The sequence below is a fragment of the Myripristis murdjan genome, chromosome 1 (genome assembly GCF_902150065.1).
Source record: "Myripristis murdjan chromosome 1, fMyrMur1.1, whole genome shotgun sequence".
NCBI classification, from domain to species: Eukaryota; Metazoa; Chordata; class Actinopteri; order Holocentriformes; family Holocentridae; genus Myripristis; species Myripristis murdjan.
In genome coordinates this window covers 22,912,291-22,930,898 of record NC_043980.1, presented here as the reverse complement: position 1 = coordinate 22,930,898, position 18,608 = coordinate 22,912,291, and the positions used below count along the sequence as shown (strand labels likewise).

Here is an 18,608-nt window from a genome sequence, read left to right as displayed (position 1 = left end):
CAGAGATGCTGCCAGGTAGAAAAAACACCAACGGCCCGCGCAGGAACATGACAGGAAGTGTATTCCATTTCCACACCACTGACACCAATTGTAATGCCTCATCTTTTTTTAATTTGAACATCTCTGTTATTACCATCACCAGCATCACAGAGGTATTTCCACTTTTTGGACACTAGAGGGAGGTCAATACAAAGAATCTCCATGCATCCACTGCAAAGAGCTCTGGTCAATGCCAGTTTAGTAGAAAAAATTATAAAATAACTTACAAAATAAATTATAAAATAACACTGTGTAAAACCTGACATTTTAAACAAACATTTATAAATGAAAAATGACAGTGAGAGATAGTGGAGGCAGAGCAGTTCACATGCCAAAAGGTTAGGGTTACGGTTAGATTGTAAAAGGGTTATGGGATTGCAAAATTGTAAATGGGTTATGGGATTGCAAAAGACTGTAAATTTATTCAACTCAAAGGGCTCAACTTGTTTTTAATTTTCCTTCATGTGGATGCAAATGTACTGTACCTTGTGGACAGGCCTTTGAGAGGCTGCCCGTTATCCCCCCCATACACCCCTCATACTCCCCACACTCCCCTCATTCACTCTCCCCTTCTAGCACTTGTCACCCATCGCCTCTCCCTCTCCTTAAACCCTTCTCCCCCTGACCACCTTCACTGGATCCAGATGTCTCTGGGTCTGAGACAGCGAGCGAGATACGCTCCAAGTCAAGCAGTCTATGATTCTTGTGTTTTGGTTTGAACTGTCAGGGCGAGCGACAAAACAAAATCGCCTTTTACATTCTCCCTCTGTCATGTATGCACTCACACACAGCACTTGGAGCACTTTTCCACCGGCTTTTTTCTTGCATCATTAAATGGAAATATTTTTACAGCAAAAGCTGATTGATTCACAGCAGAGGTAATATCAAACTTTTTTATCATCATCTCTCTACGTCTTCACTTGTATGTTCCCTCTCTTTCAAGTTAAAACTTACTTGAGTAAACTCATACTTTTCAATAATTAAAGTTAAAACTATCGGACGTACACATCTGCATACAAGTAAAAGTAATTGTGTACATCAGTGGGTCACTAATGACAGTCGGGTGTGTGTGTTTGTGGTGGTGGATAGTGAACTGTGTCCCTGAGCGTCCATGCCTTGTAAAAAGAGGGAGGCTGAACCACAACAGTGAAGACCAGTGCTTGTTTAAATTAGCAATGTTTCATGCCTCTTTTTCACCCACTTAGATTTGTGTATGATACAGGTACTGATCTAAAATACTTAAGAGTAGACAAGTTACTTAGTTACGGTTACTGTACTCACTGCAGTAATGTAATAATGGCGCAGCATCTTGCAGAAATGTTTGAACTTTTGACTCTATAAATGCAATTCTCCCTTTTTTATAATTAAATTAAAAAACTCAAGTGACACTTGACCTTTTTTTTTTTTTCAAAGGCCACTGCTAATGTTAAATTCCATTTTTCAAAAACACTTTATACTTCACCTTGGAGGTGACTTGATGAGATTAAACCAACCATTACAAACTAGAGTGAGAGTCAATGCCAGTTTAGTAGAAAAAAATATAAAATAACTTACAAAATACTTTCTTGAAAATTTGAAAAATAATATTGAAATTCATGTAATTAATAACAGCATATTGACAGAATATTGAGTGTTTTATTTGAACTAATATTCATTCATTCTCAACATCCACATTTTGTTTAGTTGGCTAGCAAAAACCCTAAACATCGCCAAAAGCTAACTTATGTCCTACAAGCCTGTGGATTAAAGCACGATGTCGGATTTTGCTAAAAGAAGATCAATAAAGCTGATATACTGGGGTATCATTTAACCTTTTGAGCCACTGCCTGACATTTGGTTTGCATTAGGGCCACATCTGATTACAATCTAATACCTATACATAACAAGGACCATGACACTGAGGAGGGGATCAATTATCTGGACAAGTGAGGTAGGTGTGTGTGTGTGTGTGTGTGTGTGTGTGTGTGTGTGTGTGTGTGTGTGTGTGTGTCTGAAGAAAAAGTATTTAGGTGTGTGCGTATGTGTAGCTGCACGTACCTGGGAACTGTATATTATTATCAACAATAAAAGTAACAGTTTTCTGTCTTTATACCTCGGTGTAACCACGTTGCCTTGACAACTAAATGTCAATGTAATCTTCTGCAGGGCGTTTAGTTCATTTAAAACACCAGAGACATCAGCAGATGGAGAATTATTATTTAATTCTGTAACACTGTGCTTAGTTCCCCTTGGCAGCCAGCAGGTGGCAGCGATGTCTGAGGAATGTATGTGCGCATGCTGCTGTGAAGTCTCGCCACTGCTATATACAACAACAGTGTGTGTGTGTGTGTGTGTGTGTGTGTGTGTGTGTGTGTGTGTGTGTGTGTGTGTTTCTGTGACAGAGAGGAAAACAGAGAAAGCAGTGGGCACTGAGTCTGAATTGGTGAATGTGTGCATGTGTATAACGGGCATTTGGAGTCATCTGTGTCAAGCTTATGAAGTGTGTGGGATGTTCGCAGGGCATTACGCATGAAAAGGAATGTGTGTATGTACAGTGTGTGTGCATGTGTGTGTGTGTATGTGTTAACTGAGTGTATGTGTGTGAGACTGAAGGGTTCAGCTTGAAAGCGCTCTGTTTTTGGATGAGGAATAAAGAAAACTCTGCTGTCTGTATGTATTTGTATGTGTGTGTGTGTGTGTGTGTGTGTGTGTGTGTGTGTAGCAGAGACTCATGTCTGGGAGAGCCTCCTGCGGTTTGGGGCAATGGAGCATCACATTGTGGTGGTGAGGGGTTGGGCTGATGACTGCTCTGCTTTGTCTGCTCCTCTAGCTACAGCAGGGTAACGGCACTAAGCTGGCTGAGACGAGACTGACACACACAGATGTGCACGCAAACACATGTACATGCACACACACACACACACACACACACACACACACACACACACACACACACACCCTTTTAGCATATACATGTTATACCCAGAAATCCATCGAAGCACAGTACAGTTGAAGCACAAACCTGAATTTAAAAGTTGTATCGATGTGGAGTGTGATTTAATTACTTATGTCAATTAAGCTACAGTTACCATAACTTGGTGTGGAAATAAACAAATATGCTACTATGCTAGGAAATAGCTTCTGGGCTGCAAGATGGATAAAAAGGAGCGTTCACAGAATAAAAGAAGTAAATTAACAGAATAAATGAAAACCTGGTTTATACTCCTCCATAATTTCCACTTCACTTACAGTATTTATGATTCCAGTTCAAGAGGAAAAAAAGCCCACTAAATCAACTTGTGTGCATGAGCAAAACATGTTCCTAGTTTCCACCATCCCACCCCGACTTATATGAGGTAAGTGACAAACAATCATCGACGTCCTGTCGTCCAAATCAACAACCAATGTTGCTTATTAACCAAATCACAATTTGTCATAAATTTCAGCCCATTTGTAGTGGATCACTTAGCAGCATGTACGCCAATCTAAGCCAGCCAAATTAGCACCAAGGAGGCTAAGGGCTAGGCAATGTGCATGCGGTGCTTTGATCATGGTTAATACCATATGTTATGGTAACGTAAGGGCGGCCCATGACATTTTTCACTTTTATCGAGCAGCATGACCCCACGGCCTGGGGATGGCGGTGAACTTTGATGTGCTGGCCGACGACCCCCAACATCACATTTACCGTCTCTAAGTGGCCCACACTTTCACTCACATTAAGACAGATTCTCACACACACATACACACATGAAAGCTGCTCTCTCAAACTCAAACACACACACACACACACACACACTCAAACACATTAGCAAGAGCCATTCCTGGTGCAACAGTGCTGCGAAATCCAATCTGTGTGCACGAGGCCTGGCCTGGTCAGATGAAACTAGTTGTTACTTTACAGAGGGAGGCCGTAAATCACACAGTCACAACTGTCTGGGAGAGGGAACACTCAGAGATTACCCGTGTGTGTGTGTGTGTGTGTGTCTATGTATAGGAGTGTACAGCTGAGTGGGTACTTACTGCCTGGGCTCTCTCCAATGCTGCTGTGCTTGCCGTTCCAGTACCAGAGGAGCAGGGTGGCATCTCTGGAGCCTGACAGGACATAGCAGTCTCCTCCGATGTAGGACTCAGACCTCGCCAGGCACGTCACCACGTCCCGGTGCCCGAAGACGATCTGAGTCAGTTTTCCTTCAAAAAGCACACAAACATTTGTAAGAATTATGCATACGCTCATGAGTTAAACCATTTCACACCATGAGTCAAGGCAAGGAATTATATGATTCTAAATAGCTTGGCAGCAAAATAAAAATAACTGGCTGTAATAAATAACTTTTAAATTGTACTTCAGTTTTTTTATTCACCAAGAATGGTCTTAATGTGTGTCAGTTTTGTTGTTACATGAATTCTCCACCATGTATTTGTTCATTAACTGTCTGCTTGGCTAGCTGCTCTACACCTTAAACATAAAATTGTCCTTCCAATGATGTTAAGACCAGAATAAATATTTGTTCTGTGTGTTCTGAATCTGTATGTGTGTGTGTGTGTGAGCTTCCATGTGTCTGGTGTGCCTGTGCACATGAAGTGGTATGTGTACCGTGTGTATATATAAAGAGGCTAATTGCTGTCAGATTTCCAGACCACAGCTCTACAGAGCTGTCTAATACTCATTACACTCCTCATATTGTGACCTCTGCAGTCAAACACTGGAGAGTTTGCAGCACATGACATTTCTGTCTAAGTGTCAAAAATCACTGTCCGCTGGTTAATTAAGTTGTATCCCATCAAAAAGGAGAGGATCATTATGAAACGGGGCGGGTCACTGACAAAATCCTCTCACACACGAACTGAGACATCAAAGATGTAAGATGTTTGACATCTTTATAAACACTGAAAATAAGTAATGATTTCAATAATAGCTGCCATGCACCTCATATTAAATGTGCTCATCTGCTCACAGGCGCTTGTGCGCACACATGCATGCACACACACATGCACGCGCACACTCACACACTCAGATGGACACAAACATATTAAATTGGGTATGTGTGCACATAGGCGTATGTGGCTATATGTTTTGTGCAAGTGTACCAATCAAGTCTTGTAATTGATAAAATCCCCCAGTTCTTTAACCTGGGGGCTTTGGGGACCGCAGTGGCAGCTGTTGAGCGCGGCGATTAAACTGTGTTCACGTTCCAGTCACACACCCTTGTGGCAGTCACACAATAGAGCTATCTCTCTACTCCCATCCTCCTCTTTCCCTCCCCTCCGCTATTTAAAGACAGGGAGGCCCTGGCCTGCAGAAATTGAATCTGAGTCTGTTGCATAGATGTGTAAAGGCTGGGGAGGAGAGAAGACTGGGGCACAGAGACGAAGCTTGAGACAGTTTCATTTAAGACCCCTGACCTGATGCAGCTGTGTGTGTGCGTCTGTGTGTGTATGTGTGTGTGTGTGTTTTGTGTGCATGAGTATCTGAGGCAGTACTGAGGTTTTCATTGACCTAGACATGTCTATGTTGACACTTTGAAAGATTGTACATGATAATTAGGTTAGGTATAAAGGCATATAGTACATTGATATATCTATATTAGGGGTGAGAGATTTGGTAAAAAAAAAACAAAAAAACAAAAAAACAAAAAACAAAAAAACATTGTAAGTATTATAACAGATTCAGTACTGTCACTGCAATATGATTTTAGTGGCAATGCTAGTTTTTGGTTGTAATTTTCATTTTTTACTGACAAAACTATTAAAGTTAGTCAGGACATCTCTGTAGCAACACAATATGTCACTTATAAAATAGTGTTTTGTCACATATTTTACTTACCTCAAAAAAAAAATTGCAGCTCCTGCAATTTGGACAAATTGGCCATATTGCACTTTCAATTACATATTTCTATCATAATTATATACTATACATATAAAGATTGTTTATATAAACGTAAATATTATTTGTGTTGCAGATGCTTCAGAGGAAATGTTTCCACTGAGCTTTCAAAGGCCGATGCAACAGCTTGAATGATGATAAATCTTAACACAGACTTTTGTGACAATTGAAAACTTTTGCAATTAACTATTAACTATTCATTACAGATATGAGACATTAGGCTGTGATAGACTGGTGACAGCCCGCATGCAACAAATAACTAATTTGCAAGCTATGACAGCTACAGTACCATCTGTAGTTTAGTGTGCAGAGCAAGTCACTAAACTAAATATGGTTTAAAATAGCGAATGAAAAATAATAATCACAATACAAAAGTGCAGATGGTTCTGTGGTTCAACATAAGAGTTAAAATTTCCAACAGTACATCCTGATGTGGCCCATGGTGCGCTCTCCATGGTGTGCCAGCTCATGGATATTGCAGTGAGGTGGAGGTTTTCTGGCATATGATTCTCCCTAGATTCATATTATATCTGTGACTTAATCACTTTTGAATGTTGAAACAAGCATTCAAATGGTTGTGAACCATCATAGAAATTTTTGGGGCCCAAATTTCATAATTTCCTGTGCACCTGTTCCAGCAGTTCCAACCTTGCGTTTTACAAGCTGGCCGCGAGTGCCAAATGTGGTGGTTGTATAAGCAAATTAGTGTTCAACAAGTGCATTTGGGCTTGTTGTTGTTGTCCACCGAGCTATAAAAACATGGCTGTGAGGATCTGATGCCAGAGGTCAGTAACAAATAAAATGTACAAGGAATAGAAAATATAGTTTACACCAATGGTGTAGTGGTGACTATATGGTCAGCAATTATTAGTATTTTTATCGCTATGGATTTTTTCAATAAACACATTCACATATTTGCCACAAAAGCAATTAACCAAAAAGACATCAACAGCTGATAAACCTATTTTTCAGTCATACAGACATTTTCCCATGCAAACATGTTTTTTTTCTATAGAGAATATAGGTGTTGTGTTCTCACAACACTGCTTCTCCAGTAGCTAGTGATGTTGGTCTATGGGGACTGCAGCACTAAAGCTGTACCTGAGTCAGTGGAGTAGACTCGGAAGCTCTTGTCCCAGAAGCCACACAGCAGGATGAAGCGGTTGTCTGCGGTGATGATGAAACAGTGGGAGCTGATCTGAATGCTCTGGTCCAGCAGGTCTGAGATCTGACGACGATGACTGCCCACGTTATTGGCTGGGGAGGAGGAGTGAAAACGAGATGAGAGACGAGGCGGTGAGGCCAGGCAATGAGGAGAGGAGAGGGATCGGAGAGCAAGGAGCAAGGGTAGAAAGGGAGAAAAAGGCATAAAAATAGGGGAGAATTAAGCGGCATAGGCTTCACATTACAGGCTGCAAACATACACAGGAATGTGAGAGCTAGCGTACGGTAAATCCAGTATCCAGCATACAGTAAATATCAGCTGTTGTCCAAGAGCTCACTCTCTGCACAATCTGGATTATTGGAGCTTTACAGAGGAACAAATCCAATTCACCACCGCTGAAGTTTCACCGTACAGTGCAGAGGAGATTTGTGAGAGAATACATAAAACATCCTGGCGGTTAAGTTTATGGGGACTTCACATTTTCCGCTAGAGCCTAAGAGTTTGAGTAATGACAGCGTGTACATGGTCTGCGCAAAATATGTATACCACTCGAGTGAGAACACACACTGTAAATTCATCTTTGTTGCCTAATTTAACCAAAAGGTTGGTTAGCAGGCAGAGGGGAAAATAAATTCAAATTTATAGGCATTCTCTCAAGTAAGTGGTATCTTCTTTTTTTCCAGAGGGATACATCTATGGTAAAGTTATTTCAAACAACTGAAGTCTCTGTCCTTCTGGTAATGCCGCTAGTATTTCTGGAACAGGTGTTGGAGAAGTTAGGTTCAGTAGGGAAATTGAGAAAGCCCAGAATACCTGCTACAACCAATATTTCAACCAATTTTCAACATTTCCCTTGGCCCCAGCTGCCCCAGCCGCCCCAGCACTCATCCTCAATTTACTATGTTTAGCCTAAACTCCTTCTGGAATGTGAACAGTGTAAATACTAAACTTAAAAAATTCCCCTGCCCTCCCACACACACATTCACACACACACATGCACCCACACACACATTATTTATGCCTTATTGCTCCAAAAAACAAAATGATGAGAAAGCACACATTCCTTGTATGAATATAAATATATATATATATATTAAAAATATAATGTAAAATTAATGTTAATATCAAATAAGTTTTGCAGACTAAAATTAGCTGCAAAAGTGTGCGTTCACTGACACAAATGCACTCCTTCACAGTGTCACAAAAACATACACTGAACATATCAGCATTGCTGCACAGGCAAGCAGTGGAGCATGTTCTATCTGTGCAAGATGGAAAAAGAGGGAGAGAAATAAATATAGGTAAAGATGAGCATGTGTGACTGAACCCTGCTTATGTTCAATAGCCTACCATTATTTACAAATGCATGTGTGGAAATGGTGTGGAAAGACAAAAAGAATGAGTGACTACAGCATTAAAAAGATCTTTAAAAAAAGCCGCCTGTGTGCAGATGTGAGTGCGATCGTGAAAGCAAGAAGCTACTGGGGCAGAGAGAGAGGAGATAGAAGTGGCTCCCTGCTTCACCAGTGTGTCCCATACATCACTGTAGCTCGGCACTCTTCTCCTGCTCATCAACAAGTCGTGAAGGATGAGAGGCGCCCATATTGTCCTGACAGCCGTCCGCCGTGCATTCTCAATCACACATTATTACCACATTCATATTCATTTCCATTGACACGCGTCCTTTCCCTCCGCTCAAATTAAACCAAAGAGGATGCAGCAAGGGAGGGAGGGATGGGGCGATAGAAAAGGAGAAAGAGGGGGGGAGTTGATGATGAAATGCCGGCCTAGGCCACAGCTCATTGCATTCCAATTTGCATGCAAATGGTTTAGTGTGAGAGCAGGGTCTATATCATAAAGAGTGAGCAGGGGCAGAGCCTGAGAAACAACTCTAATCTACTGTCCAGGGACACAACGCTGCAGAGTGTCGTGAGTCACCGAGACCGCAATGGGATTCATATACAAATCCAACCGTCATTTCATGCATATATAAGTTTGCATATGTAAAAAATGTGCACGTGCATGCATGGTTTTAGAGACACACATGACAGCTTACCTATCAGAGGGTCAATTTCCACAGGAAGTTGGTACTGCTGGTCCTGCACCGTTGAGCTCTGATGACCTGACAGACAGCAAGACAGATTGGATTAATATTGTAATCATGTGGCCTTGTGAAGTAGTTGTTGCCTTTCAATACAGTATAAGACAGCAAAAATGATTACAGCAAAGTCAAAGTGTCACCTTGTGGTCCTAAGTGTTATCCTCTAACACTAATATTAATTATCGGAAAAAGTGATTCCCGGTGCTAATAGTCACAAATAAGAATCTTTTTTTTTTTTCTAACCCAGATAATTTCAGCTATAAGCACCTTTAATAATCAAGACAACAGAATTAAAAGATGCTGCCATTTTTTAAAAGTTTTTAGTGTTTACGGCATAAAACAATTTCTTTGAATCCACAATGATTTTAATGCATAGCCTACAAACAGCAGGCCAATCCTCTTCTCTGATCTGTTTCTAAATATAAATATAGATAGATAATTTTTGGCAAACACCCTGATAATTTACAAGCTTAATCCCCATCAAATAGCAATATGGAAACTCCAATGCTTCCATGCAAATTTTGTTCATTATGTCAGTTCACTTAACCAGCCAGTTCAGATCTGTGGTCCGCATGGATGAGGCTCTATTCAACAGAAAACCGATCAGTCTTCATTCTCATAAATTCAGATATATCAAATTTAATGTTTCCTCCAGGGCAGGATGGATGCTGGGTAAATACGGTTTTGTGAAGTGAGAGGCTGATGTATGGAGGTGGACGTGAGACCTAACGCTGGGTGCTGCATGTGTCACATTTGATCCTGCTTTCCAACAGACACAGTCAACTGTCTCCCAAATCAACGTCCATCCAGTAGAGACGAGGCGGGTCAATCCTTGGCTCAGACAAATTAGACACTAAGTAGTTTGAAGAAGAGAGGGGAGCCAAGAAACTATGATAATGATTCTGTGATGGTGATAGATACCGAGCTCCAAGAACTGTTTCAAAATTGTCTTTGCCCATATAAATCACACTTGAGTTAATTTTAAGCAGAATCTGCAGTGATCAATGTTGAATGTATTTCTTGTGCTCTGTATAACATCACGGTGGCCAATTTATTTAATCATTACAGATTATATCGCATATACTAGATACATAGATATAAAATAACAACAAACAAACAAATAAATAAATGAATAAATCACTGAAGTGCATCTTTTAGGTACCATAAAATACTAAAACACAGACAAACACGTCTCTCACCTGTCAGGCCATGCCACTTGTTGACAGCAAAGAGGCGGCTGGCGGTGACGGTAATGATGGCAGGTGATGTTAGTCCTGTCTGGGTGTTGGCCGCAACGTGCGTCACAGGAGAATTGGAGGGGAACTTCAATACCATAATAACATCCTGCTGCATCTGCTCCGTAAACATCAGAGGGGTCTGCAGGAGAAGATACTGTTCAGGCCCCCGGGATGGACAAAGGGATGCAGGGAAGAGAGCAAAAGAGCCAAGATATGGAGCGGCAGACGAGGAGATGAAGAAAAGGAAGGAGAAGAGAGATAACAGGCAACAGCATGGAAACAAGAGAGGGAGGAGAAAGAAGAGAGGGATAGAGAGAAAGTTAGGAAGCTACAGCAGGATAGAGCAATAAGCAGCAGTTGAGCAGAAAAGCCAAGCTAGGGAACAGAGGCAACTTTGGTACAAGTTTGCACAGAGAGGGTAATAGATCCCTGCTGAAGCACGTTTGCAGCACAAATGGGAATGCAAAGCGTCTCTGAAAGGAAAACTCATTTTGCTGTTTCACAGTATATTCACAACATTATTTGTCTTTCCATTTCAAGCACTGAAAATGTCTCTGAAAACATAAGATATCCAAATGTTTGTTAGAAATAATGAACTTATAAAGCATCTATCTATGCTACCTAATTCTATCAATATTATCTGTTATAAAGTAGCAGTATTGGCTAAAAAAAAAAAAAAGAAAAAATATTTCTTCATATTTTACTCTTTTTCTGTTTTCTTTTGAAATAGTGAGTAGCTTTAAAACAGGATGCATCCTCTGATAATTAAGTAAATGAAACAACCTGAAAAGATTGTCATTTTTTAGGTGGACTGTTCACCACCCTGCATATGCAGCCTGTGACAGGGGGTCGCGAGTAGGCATTGGTTTGATTTCAGGGCTCATGAGGCAAAAAGGCTGAGAACCACTGGGCAAAGCAACTACAGGTCCATTAAATGATTTTTGATTTCCTCCTCTGTAATAGGCTGATAACTGTCATCTGAGGCTGATCTAAAAACCACTGGCCTTGGTTTGTATTCTATAATCTATATTCCAGATCCCCTAATCAGCATTTAATGTAATGTGCTGATAACGGCAACAATTCCTTGAAAAGATTATAATATGTTATCACAACTAATCTTACAGCACTATATTAAAAAAATCCTTTATGAAGTACCTTAGCTGCTTTTAGAGTATATACTAGGTAAATAAGGCAACCAAGACACAATATGTGAAATACTGAACACTGAGCTCCATGTGATTCTTGCTAGTTCTGTCTAGTTCTTGCAAAAGAATATTCAAGAAAATAGTATGAACCAGGTAAGACTTAAACTTGTCACCCATACACACTCATACATGTATTAGACATCAACTGCAAAATAGTGAGGATAAAAAAATGGCCAGTTTTAAAGATTTATCGGACCTCTATCTGATCACATTCCCTGGGTAGACAGGAGGGTATACAGAGCCATTTGCAGAGTGTTAGTGCTAAGCAGCAATATCAGAGAGCCATTTTCTTCCTTGCGTGTAGTGAGGGGAGAAACATCAGTGTTTAACATCAGGAAGAGACCTGAGCAAATCCTGTGTGCCTGACAGCTAACCAGACATACTGACAATATCATTACCACCAGCATGGGCAGATGCCAGCACTCTGACAACACACTCACATGAGGAAGGATGGAGGGAAAGAGGAGAGGAAAAAGGTTTAGAGGCGGGAGGAGAACAGGGTGTTCTGAAGGGGATGTTTAAGGGGGCGCTCGTGATTTGTGTGAATAATGCTGTTTGAATACTACATTCAGCAGAAATATAAACATTTGGTACAAAGTTAGTTGCAAGTTCACATAAAGCCAGACCCAACAGTCTCAGTCTGTGCGTGTGAATGTATGTTTATATTTGTGTGTGTGTGTGTGTGTGTGTGTGTGTGTGTGTGTGTGTGTGTGTGAGTGTGCATGGGGAGAGGGTCTACAACCAGCTGTCAGCGCCGCAGGGACACCACACTAATAGGGACTCATGGGGCCTTGGTCCATCACAAATGTGTACACTGCACTCCTTGGCCCTTAAAAGCCGTCACTTTAGGACCATTGTGCTTCCTCTGCTCTCCGCCCTCCCTCATCTCCCCTGCTTCCAGCTCAGGTGGAGAGTTTGGCTCAGGACCATGTTTCCAGTGCAAATCCATGCCTCTCCCCAACACCCCAAACACTAAACACATATGCACACAAATGCTGGTAAGGCTTGCGTTTTCACAGAGACCTCTCTGATGACGAAAGAGAGGATACGTTCAAACACACAACCTGATTTTCCCCGAGTCCGGGACGGAAAATAGGAAGAGAGGAGGTAAATGAAGGATGACGTGAATGAGTCAGAAATTAAGAAGACTGATGTGAGGGAAAGCAAAGTGCCAACACCGGAGCAGACCAGCAGTCACAGACGGCATTAAACAGGAAGCACAAAGACAGATAGCTCCCCTGGCGGCTGACCCCCAAAGCATTTATAGAGGGGAGGGTTACAGGTACAGTGGCGAGTGTGTGTGTGTGTCTGTGTCTGTGTGTGTCTGTGTGAATGCACCACTCACCACTTGCATGGCAGAGCTCCGGGGTGGGTGTGGCTCGATGAGTAGTTGGCAGGGGGTCTGTCCGAAGCTCCTAATCTGTGACTCCACAGCCTTAGGAGACAGAAAGAGAGAAAATGTGATTAAAAACAAAGAGAAAAATAAAAACCTTACTGATTCATTAGAAAATTATTGCATCCTGGTATCTCAGCACTGAAAGGTAGATACCAGATAGGTTGGTTAGTAATAGCTAAAGTGACACCAACATGATTCAGAAGTACAACCTTGCTGAGATCACAGCATCACCTGATAAAAGCTACAGGATTAAAGTTTCTGAACATCAGAAAAACAAACAAACACAAAATCCAACAGAGAGACGGAGATAAGCATCCATTAATACATACCTACTGTATATATATGCATACATACTTTACCCCTCTCTTTCTTTATCTCTCTCTTACACTTAAACACTCAAACACACACAAATGCGCACACACCAATTTGTCCTCGACCACCACACACACAGAATCAGAGGAGGGCCCGGCCAGGCAGGCGTGCAGGCTGGTTAGGTGGTGTTAATGAAGAGGTATAGGACCATAAATGTCAGAGCAGACGCCGGCCAAGCTGCCTCTGGACATCATCACACAGCTCACTGTCAGGACAACCAGCACGGGATGGAACACACACACACACACACACACACGCGTATATATAGATGCACAGGGCTATGGTTAAGTCAGTACACTGCTGGATGGCTACCCCAACTTATCTCACTACCCTCCAGGCATTAAATATTTAATTTAGCATAAATTCATCCTCTCACTCGCCTACATCTGAGGAGGGGACAAAAGGCAGGGTTAAGTTCAATTAATTTGCACCATGACAAAACACAGAGGTAACACGATTAGAAAAAATAACATTTAATAGAGTAAACGCACAGAAAAGAACATTTTTTCATTGTATATACATGTACTGTTAGTGAACAATGGCAGGGTATCTTCCAGTCCCCCTGAGTCTTCAACAAAACCTTGTGACCTTGTGACTATACGGTAAATTTGAAACGATTTGAATGAAAATCACTGGAGTTACTGCATTTACAAAATGAGAGCTGGGCCTGATGGTGGCACTAGAGGAAATGTCATCAGGTTACCAAAATCAATAGGGTTCTTCCTCTAGGGGTCATGAATGTGCACAGCAAATTTGAAAAAATTGCAAATATGAAAGAAAGTGTTTGTGTTTTTGAGTTCACGTCCTGGATGTGAAGCAGAAGATGCGGTGGCAGTCAGACCGAATCCACAATCTCCCTGACTCGTTGTTTCTGTGATATCAATTTCAACAGAAACGAAACAAAAAACGATGAAGACACAAGTCAAACGGTTTACACAATCTAAACACCAAGAGGATACAAGCCAGTACAAAATGGCGTAACAAGTAGCATAATTTACACTGACTGAAATTAAAACCGTGTGATAGATGGATATCTTGAGCTCAGCTTAAAAAGAGAGATGGACAGAGAGAAAACAGCCAATGCAAAATTATGACAGGCTGTACAGTGTGTTTGTGTGCACTGTGAGTGGCTGTGTGGGAGTGACAGCTTGTGTGTGTAGGCTGAGCTGTTTGAGCCCAACTTGGCGAGGCCTCTGAGAATGAGCTCATGGTTGAGGCCTGCATATGGTATTTCCATGAGAAAAAGGTTGTGAAGTTAGTCTGCTTATCCCCATTGTCTGAAACTAACCAGAGACCAGAGAGTGAGAGACAGAGACAAAGAGGGAGACAGAGATACTAACATAAGTGTCTACTACAAAACGTTTCACCAGCTTCCTTATTGCCAAGAATAGTGCACCAAAAATTCTAGATATACACAGTGTTTTCTGTGTGAATATAGCAACAACATACTGCTGGCGTTATGTCCATCTTTCTGTATCTCCAGTCTATACTCTTCCTTTTCAACACACCCACTTTAACTTGACATTACCTCTTCCTGTTTTTTCCCTTTATTTACCTTGACCCATCTTCACATCGACTAAGCAAAATACTTGCCTCAATCCCTCCTCTGTATCATCAGGTGTAAATCCACCTCTAGCCCTGATAGGACCAACTATAGCAAACACATTATTTGGGAGTCTGGATAGATACCACACTGGTACATTTCCTATGAGATTTAGAAAAGGGAACGACAAGCCCATATCTCATGAATGCTTGAAGAAAATGAATGACTTATAAAATCTGCTAATAAAATTTCTTGGACTGTGCTGTGAGCAGACAAGAGGAACAGTTGTTAGGCAATCTGTGTGGTTTGGAACTGGCTGACCAGACTGAAAATATTGACAAGATAGCTTAAAAGTGTGTCTGTTAGTATCTGTGGCTTTATAATCAGCTCAGTAGTGTTCATCTTCAGCAAACATAACAGATCTGAAAAGTGATGCTTCAGTATCAAAGATCCAGCACTGCATACTAGCACCAGCCCTTTACACTATATTAAAATGTTTCAATGATGGTATTTTATTAATAGCATGAAGACCAAAAAGGCCTGAGGCCAAATGCACAAAATAATGCACATAATAATGCACATAATAATGCATACAATGCATGTACTATTTTCCACACAAAAACTACTATTTATAAAACAGAATGTGAGAATGTGTGCAACGCCAAGCATTCTCCATACCATAGTTTTTGGTAGCAGGTGATGCAGGTAGTAGACAAAGTGTTGTGGTTAAATCAGTGAATAAATACATAACGTGAATGGTGACTGGATGGATTTTTTTTGTGACATTATCATTATGTCACTTCAGTTTAAGTCATCAAGTTTTGTCATCAAAGCCAATTTTATTGTGCATGTATGATTTTGTGCACACATATTCATCAAAATGTATACACACACCATACACACATCATATAGTCATCATACAGTCTACTGATTGAGAAATCACTCACTCCTGGTGATGGTTTAGAACCATTTGGGATCAATTAACAGACATGACTGCAATACGTCGGTACTGTAAATTATATATGATGGCTGTGTATAATGACACAAAGTTGGTTTTAGTGCTGCCAGAAGACAATTAATAAGAGAATGATTATTCTGAGGTGTGCTGAGCTCGTCTCAACATTTCTTTTTTACCTCTTCCAGGATTCAGAATCCAGAGCTGACCGAAATAGTAACTTCTGTCATTGATCTCCATTCAACATGTTTAACTTGCTGATGCCAAAACCAAGGCCTCCAAACAAAATAGCTCAACCTTAACCACTATTGTTTCAATTTCACATTTGGTGAAATTGCGCTTCTTTTTTTCTGTCCCTTACACAGTCATCTCTAAACAGTGAATGAGCAGCAACAGCTATAAACATGCAAAGCAGCTTATTAGGGATGTGTGACCCTCTGTTTATGGCCAATTGTGTGAGTGGGCATTGGGCTTGTGTACGTGCACACAGTTTCACAGCAGAATAGTCTGATGTAAAGACTGTGTATGCATATTTCTGCTTCTGTGCATGCACAGATTTTTAGTCATGAATCAACACGGTGTTTTATGTAATCTATATGTGACCTGAACGCTGAGCATGGAGAGGCTCAGTATTTTTCATGCTGTCCGGTGTGAGGGTGTTAGTGAAAGGATGTTGGCCCAGTGTTCAAGGTCAAAGTGACTCCCTCCTTCTCTGCCTACGGAGCAGAGCACTTGCTTAGGCCAACGCATGGAAGAGACTCCTCAAAGCCACTCAACCTGTCTTCATTAAGTTCAGCTCTGACATTTATTAGGCTGTGGAACGTTGGAAAGTGGTTGAGTCTAGGTCAGCATGTCCTATCCCTATATGCCAATGCAATGCTCAGGTGATTATATGAGGGGCCATCCACAAGGCCAATCTCTTTTGGGGGCACTGGCCCATGTCTGATGAAGGTTCTCTATATTCTATACATTTAAATGGCTGAGACGCCCTCGGCTCAGATGCCCCAGCCACTCCTTTGATTTACTCAGCCACTTGACAAGATGGATCTCCATGTAAAACACGCTGCTTTTATGTAAATTAACCCAACAATGCTCACTCCATCAATAGCATGAAAATGAATGAATGAATAAATAAATAAAATAAGTAAGATGACCTGGTAGTTCTGACAAGTGGTGAGGTGGGATTCTATATATTTGACTTTGAATTTTGCGCCCTCAAAAAAAAAAAAAAAAAAAAAAAGAAAAATGTCATACAGTAGAAGGTGCACTGTCCAAAGAAAACAAATCTGTAGGGCCTTGTATTCGGGAAGTAACTGTGCCTATGTGTCAAAGCAGGTTGATTCGCGTGGGTATATTTCCCCGTCTTCTGCTGAATTACGCAAACGCTGTACAATTCAGACAGAGTTCTGTGTTTTGTCGCTGGTATGAGAGGCTGTGGGATTTTCCATAATCACATGTGAAAGAGGGGAAGCCCTGTACAACGGCAAGGAGGGAACAGAGGGTGTGTTTCTCCTTATAGAGAGAGAGAGGCAACACAGATGTGCATGCATGCCATGCACAAGGGCACATATGTACACATGCATGCACACAGATTGCCTGAAGAGGAAGGGGGTAGGTTTTGACTTGCAGCAGAGGCAGGACAGGAAGTAATCATGGTTTTGAAAAACATAGCAGTGGTCTACACAGCATTCCCTAATCTGTGCTGAGATATTCCAAACGCACTCCCAATACAGAAATGCTCACATAAACACACAAGTGTGTGCATAGATGCTGATGGGCATCTAAGCACACAGCAAATACACAAAGGTATACAAATGCTCATGAAAAGCTGTATACATGCACGTGTACATGTACAAACATATCAAGGTAGGATCCATACAAATCTCTAGACTGTGAGAGTGTTTGTGTGTGTGTGGTAGGATTCTGGGGGATGGGGGCTGGCAGCTGCCAAGTAGCATGGCAGGAATACAGAACCAGCTGCCCCCCTGAACTGCCCCACACACACACACACACACGCACAGGCCTGTGCCCCATCCCCCTGACAATGAACAGCCCCAGGGCCTGTCCTAACACAGCCGAGCCTTGCCCAGACCACAGCTCGACTGAAACAGTTGTCACTCAGTAATGATACACTCTGGGGACTCTATCAGACCAAAGCCCTCAGCCCCAAAGCTCCTCTACCTCCCATCCACCCCCAGCCCTGAACCCTGACATGGCCCAGACCTGGAACTCTGTTTCAACCTTCTCCACAGACAGGGCAGGCTTCCTTCTGCACAAACAGTCTAAAGGAGAGCCCTGGCTCTAGCTGACGGAGGCTAACACTGCCTTGGTTTATTTAAGTAATTAAAGCGCTCAGACTGAGGGTGTTTTGGACGGTGAAAAACAGCTGATTGGGCTCACAGTATCAGAAGGGGAGTAGGAGGAGAAGACAGCAAACTCTTATTGGCTCTTTCTTCACCTCTAAGGAGTGAAGCAGACTGCGCTCCTTTATTCATATTTTTGCACAGAGACTGGAAATCAAAGGGTGTTAATAAGCAAATACAGTAGAAGGACACTGTAATTGTTAAAGGTACATTTAGCATTTTTGAACATCAAGACCCAATTGTCAAATTAATTGGTTGGTATAATAACTGTATGCAAATGAGATCAGGGTCAAGACAACCAGTAGCCTCTATCTCATGCCAGTTGCATTATTAATGCTTACTTTCCCATTATACTCATTGCTTTC

The 18,608-nt window shown here is 41.5% G+C and overlaps 1 protein-coding gene across 7 annotated transcripts in view; it reads right to left on the bottom strand.

Annotated features, from left to right (window-relative positions):
- The window catches only part of lrba (LPS-responsive vesicle trafficking, beach and anchor containing), a 198,657-nt gene that overhangs the window by 8,129 nt on the left and 171,920 nt on the right, over positions 1-18,608 (bottom strand). For all 7 annotated transcript variants that reach the window (XM_030050866.1, XM_030050903.1, XM_030050886.1 and 4 more), the window contains 5 exons: positions 12,960-13,049; positions 10,371-10,548; positions 9,127-9,192; positions 7,007-7,162; positions 4,042-4,209 (listed from right to left, as the gene is read on the bottom strand). In XM_030050866.1, the coding sequence (XP_029906726.1) occupies positions 4,042-4,209; positions 7,007-7,162; positions 9,127-9,192; positions 10,371-10,548; positions 12,960-13,049 (658 nt within the window). The remainder of the gene's footprint in view (positions 1-4,041; positions 4,210-7,006; positions 7,163-9,126; positions 9,193-10,370; positions 10,549-12,959; positions 13,050-18,608) is intronic.